At 44.4% G+C, this 6,000-nt stretch overlaps 1 protein-coding gene across 1 annotated transcript in view; it reads right to left on the bottom strand.

Annotated features, from left to right (window-relative positions):
- Nucleotides 1–212: 212 nt before the first annotated feature.
- LOC101286759 (glycine N-acyltransferase) overlaps nucleotides 213–6,000 on the bottom strand; it is a 29,266-nt gene continuing 23,478 nt past the window's right edge. The window contains exons 5-6 of the mRNA XM_004264156.3: nucleotides 4,864–5,035; nucleotides 213–615 (exon numbers count right to left, since the gene is read on the bottom strand). Of these exons, the coding sequence (XP_004264204.1) occupies nucleotides 213–615; nucleotides 4,864–5,035 (575 nt within the window). The remainder of the gene's footprint in view (nucleotides 616–4,863; nucleotides 5,036–6,000) is intronic.

The following is a 6,000-nucleotide window of genomic DNA, read 5'->3' as shown; positions in this document are numbered from 1 at the left end:
TTTCCTACTGAGGAAACTAAGGGAATCCTGGGAGGTATTTGAGCACAGAGACTGAGGCTATCCTGTTCACTACCCATCACTGCTTCCTCAGAGCTCAGGACCCTTCATTACCATTGATTACATTTTATTCCCTCTCTCCTCTCTCCATCACCCATCAGCTCCTCCAGCCACGTGCTCCGTCCATTCAACACTGTCTTGTGTTCAGGTCTGCTTCACAGAGGCACAAAGTTCCACTGGTTCCAGTCACTGGACACAGAGATATTCTGCAGCTTGAAGTTCAGTTTTTGCATGATGTGATTGGCCCTATCTACATGGGAATACATGGGGAAGCCAAGTTTGTCTAGAGCCTGAACCTGGACATAGATGAGGTAGGTGATGAGGCCCTGGGCCCGGTACTCAGGTATGGTGCCTGCCATCCGCAGCTCTCCTGTCTGGTCCATTAGGGCCCAGGATACAGGGGTCCCCTCAGGCCCCAGCAGGCAGAAGGTGGGGAAGGTCCGGATACAGCGCTCGATGAACCGCTGGCTCCTCTCATTGCCACCAAAATGCCAGAATTTATTCACCAAGGCAGCGTGGGTAGGATCCAGGGATGAGAGTTTCAACACCTTTTGATGGCTATTGGGAACAAGCGGAAAGAATAGCTCATAATATTGAAACTGTATACAAGCCTGTTTATCCCTGTCCTTTGAAATAAAAACCTTTTGCTTTAGTCTCCCAGGCCTCCCTTGAGTGTCAAAAGGCTAACAGAGTTAATGATTAGAAAATGTGAAGAGCTAGAAACAGAAGAGCTGTTGGGCTGAGAAACTGGTAACAATTTAGACTATAAATCTGCCACATGGCAGAATCACTGAACTCACAGTTCTCTGCAAGATATTGATAAGGGCCTGACACACATTTCTAAGTTGTTTTTATAGGAAGCAGATCCCCACCAGATGAAAACTGCTCACCTCAAGAACATAGACCCTAGACTGGTTGAAACCAGGAGGTTGATGATGCTTGAAACTTCACCTTGATGCCAACCAGTCCAAGAATTGTGCACAAGCTGACCACAACCCTGCAGCAACCTCCCTCACACTGACTTTAAAACCCCTTCCCTGAAAGCCATTGGGGAGTTCGAGTCCTTTGAGCATGAGCTGCCCACTCTCCTTGCTTGGTGCCCTGCAATAAATGCTGTACTTTCCTTCACCACAACCTGGTGTCAGTAGATTGGCTTCACTGCAAGTGGACCCAAGTTTGGCTCGGTAACAATATCACATGTACTGTGGAGTATTTTATTTGTCCCCTGCCCCAATTGTTCTGAGAGGGGAATAGGAGCATATTTAAGCATAAGTGCTCTGTAGCCAGGCTGTCTGGATTCATAATCTGACTCCTTGGGTGATTTGGGGCTGATTACTTCATTTCCCACTTCCTCTATTTCTTCATCTAATAAATAAGGATGATAATCACACCTCCTTTCTAGAATCATTGTGAGGCTTAAATGAGTCAATGGATGTAGGGGCTTAGAACAAGCACCTGGCAGATAATAAATCCTCTACAGAAATTAGCTACAATTGTTTCATTTGGCCTCCGCTGCAACTTTCCAACCTAGATAGGGCGGGTGTTCTTATCCTTATTTTACACAGAAGGAAAACGTTGCAGAGATATAAACAAGTGCCCCAAAGCACATGCTAGCAAGCAGTGAAGCCAGAGCTTAAAATGTTGATGTCCGAAGGTCCTTGGCTACCATGTTGAACAAATGGGGAGGCTGAAGTCCAGAAAGGGGCAGTGACATGAAGTGCAGGCAGCCCCCAAGGCACAGAACGCTGAATCTGATGGCATCTGCAGGCTGTAAAGGGGCTTTGGGGGGTGTCCTGGAAAGAGCCCACGAGGTGAAACTAGGAGATCTAGACTCAAGCCCACTATGCCCTTAACCATCCATGGGACCTGAACAAGCTATTTCATCATCTGAGTCTGTTTTCTGTCAGGAAAATGGGGATAATATCTCCCATCCTGTTTATCCTACAGTGCAGACAAGGGGATCCAGAGAGGTTCTTTGATACAAAGTGAATAAAACTCTCCCAGCAGTACAGACGGAAGGCCATGGGACTGGGCATCTTTAGCTCAAATCTCCACCGTCAGTGTTCAGTTCTATTCAGTGTTAGACTGGACATCAATGGGGGAAAATATATTATTTGTTGAAATTCTCTTTATTGGAAAAATTTGTTTGTCAAGTGAATTTACTGAACACATTTATTAAATACCTACTATATACCAGGCACTGTTTTAGCTGTGGAAGATCTATCAGTGAACAAGACAGGGAAGGTACCTGCTCTCTCTCGTGGGTTTGCAACGTTGTTGGGGAGAGTTCAAACATCCAGTAAGTAAGATCGTTAACTAAATTACCTAATTTCAAATAATCATAAGTGCTACAAAGAAAATAAAAGTGGGTCATGTGTGGAAAATAACTGGGAAGTGATTTTAGGTGGAGTGGTCTAGCCTGGACTCTCTGGAAGGTGACATTTGAGCAGTTCTGAACAGCAAAAGAAGTCATGTGTGTCAGGATTGGGTAGGGTGGGGGCAGAGGGAAAAGCTGACTCAAAAGGCCTGAGCTTACAAACAACCCAATCAAAAAATGGGCAGAAGACCTAAATAGACATTTCTCCGAAGAAGACATACAGATGGCCAAGAGGCACATGAAAAGCTGCTCAACATCACTAAATATTAGAGAAATGCAAATCAAAACTACAATGAGGTATCACCTCACACCAGTTAGAATGGCATCATCAGAAAATCTACAAACAACAAATGCTGGAGAGGGTGTGGAGAAACGGGAACCCTCTTGCACTGTTGGTGGGAATGTAAATTGATGCAGCCACTATGGAAAACAGTATGGAGCTTCCTTAAAAAACTAAAAATAAAATTATCATATGACCCAGCAATCCCACTACTGGGCATATACCCAGAGAAAACCATAATTCAAAAAGACACATGCACCCCAATGTTCATTGCAGCACTATTTACAATAGCCAGGTTATGGAAGCAACCTAAATGCCCATCAACAGATGAATGGATAAAGAAGATGTGGTACATATATACAATAGAATATTAATCAGCCATAAAAAGGAACGAAAATGGGTCATTTGTAGAGATGTGGATGGACCTAGAGTCTGTCATATAGAGTGAAGTAAGTCAGAAAGAGAAAAACAAATATCGTATATTAATGCATATATGTGGAATCTAGAAAAATTGTACAGATGAACCTGTTTGCAAGGCAGAAATAGAGACACAGATGTACAGAACAAACATATGGACAGCAGTGGGGGAAAGGGGGATGCGGGGTGGGATGAAGTGGGAGATTGGGATTGACATATATACACTAATACATATAAGATAGATAACTAATAAGAACCTGCTGTATAAAAAATAAAATAAAATACAATTAAAAAAAAAAAAAGCCTGAGCTTACAATGATCGATGGCAGGAGGAAGACCAGTGTTGTTGGGGGCAGTAAGCAAGAGAGGAGATGAGGTCTAAAAAGTAGATGGGTGTTGGCTCTTATAGGGTCACGTTGGAGTTCCGAATTATTTCCAAGTGAGATGGGAAGTACTCGAGTCTTTTAAGCAGGGGAAGAACATGGTCTAATGTGCATTTTTTTAAAAAAAAGATTACTCTGGCTGCTTGGCAGAAAATGGATGGTTAGGAGACCAAAGCAAAAGCTGGAAGAGAAGGTAAGAGGTATAGTGGGTTGAATGGTGTGTCCACTCGAAAGGTGTGCCCACCTGGAACCGGAAAATGTGACCTTATTCAGAAAAAGCATCCTTGCAGGTGTAAGTACATTGAGGATCCCAACATGAAGTCATCCTGGATTATCTAGTGGGCCTTTAATCCAATCAAAAGTGTCCTTATAATAGATAGAAGAAAAGACACAGACACACACAGAGAAGCCCATGTGAAGGCAAATTCAGAAATGAGAGAGATGAAGCTGAGACAGGCTGGGACCTGGAACCCTTTGCTGCAGTGCTACAAGGCTTGCACCTGGACAAACTTCTCCTCGGGCAACAAAATACAAAGAAACTAAAAATAACTGTGTGCATGTGCACTTGGGGCAAATTATGGACAAAGGGACAAAAAGACCCAAAACGCCCAATTCCCACTTCTGAAGAGCCAGGAGCAAAAAACAGGGTGTCGGGAGCAAAAGCTGGGTACTGCGCATGCCCCCTGCACACAACACCACCAAAGGGGTGGGCAAAACACCTAAGCCACCCCTCTGGCCCGACCCCTGGACACACCCCTACCCTCACCCCATATAAGGAGCCAGCTCGACCCCCTGCTTCAGCCAGGGAACCTGTGGTTTGTTCTCTCTCCCCACTGCTGCAGCAGGGGCCCCAATCAAGCCTTACCTGAACTTCTTGTCTGGCCTCTAATCAGTTTCTATGGATTGGGGAAGGCCAAGAACCCTGGTTGATATCAAAGCCACAAGGCAAGGAATGCCTAGAGCCACCAGAACCTGGAAGAGGCAAGGAAGGATTCCCTCCTAGAGGCTTTGAAGGGAACAGAGGCTCGCCAACCCATGGACTTGGCACTTCTGGCCTCCAGAACTGTGAGAATAAATTTCTGCTGTTTAAAGGCGCTCCAGTTTGTTGTGCTTTTCTGCGACTGTCCTAGAATGTGCTGGCTAATTCAGTGGTGACAGATATGAGGCTTCTTCCTTTTTCGTTTTGTTTTGTTTTTCTTTTTTGCTGCACCGCGCAGCCTGCGGGCGGGATCTTAATTAGTTCCCAGACCAGAGGGATTGAACCTCTGCCCTTGGCAGGCAGTGAAAGTGCAAAGTCCTAACCACTGGACCACCAGGGAATTCCCCAGAGCAACTTCTTTCAGACTTACATGGAGTTGTATTTATCACCGTTGGGTGATACGTTTTTTGCATCCAGCAAGGAAGTAGCCAATTTCTTTGTTGTCTCAGAGACCATATAGAGAAAGCACTGTGTTCGCTTCACCTTGCCCAATTTAATAGCCGCAAGATTGTTTATCACATCATCCAGGCTGGACTGTGAACCTAGATGGAGGAAATGAATTATATGAGATATCACTGTTCCTTTAAGTGTCAGGAAAAAGCTGTCCAACGGCTGCAAAGTTTGCAGGTTTCGAATTATTAAAACTCGTGTCCCATCGTGAAAAGACTTCTATGGGATAATGGCAAATCACTCTCATATTTTAAAATAATTCAAAACTGGGATAATACTACAATTCCTGAATACATCACAGTACAGTTATGACCATCAAAGAAGATGAGGTATAAAGATAATAACCAAAATTGATTGAAAAATTCTATGCACTCAGTGTAGTAGATTGCTGCTACAGTGGTCTGAGTTTGTTCCTCTTTACTATCTTGATTTTTTTCTTCTTAACTGACTATGGGCTTGACTATGAAACTTGCTTTGGCCAATAGAAAAATAGCAAATATGAATCAGTAAAAAGCTTGAAAAGTGACTATGCATGATGGAGGTTTGCCTTTTCTCTCTGCTCTTGAGAACCTGTGACTTCTATACACTGCCCAAGCCACTTGATCAACACAGCCAGTAGCCAGCACAGACAAAGCCAGCATTAACAGCCAAACTTGAGATTATGGCTGACTTAGTCCTACCAGCTCACTGAAAACCCCCAGCTGACTGCAGCTACGTGGGTGAATCTAGGAGAGACCAGCAGAAGAATCACCCAGCTGAGTCTAGTCCAAATTGCTGACCCACAAAATCGTGAGCTAATAAATGACTGTGGTTTGCAGTCACTCTCTGGGGATGGTTTGAAAACCTAACTGATAAAATCAGCCATGATGCTGAGCACTTCTCATTCAAGATCTTATTCAATCTTTAAATGGCTTATGTTTTGGGTACTATTCTAATCCTCATTTTTTTTTTTTTTCAGTACACGGGCCTCTCACTGTTGTGGCCTCTCCCGTTGCGGAGCACAGGCTCCGGACGCGCAGGCTCAGCGGCCATGGCTCACAGGCCCAGCCGCTCCACG

The sequence above is a fragment of the Orcinus orca genome, chromosome 8 (genome assembly GCF_937001465.1).
Source record: "Orcinus orca chromosome 8, mOrcOrc1.1, whole genome shotgun sequence".
Lineage (NCBI taxonomy): Eukaryota > Metazoa > Chordata > Mammalia > Artiodactyla > Delphinidae > Orcinus > Orcinus orca.
The sequence above is the reverse complement of the archived record's forward strand: the minus strand, read 5'-3'. Positions and strand labels throughout refer to the sequence as shown.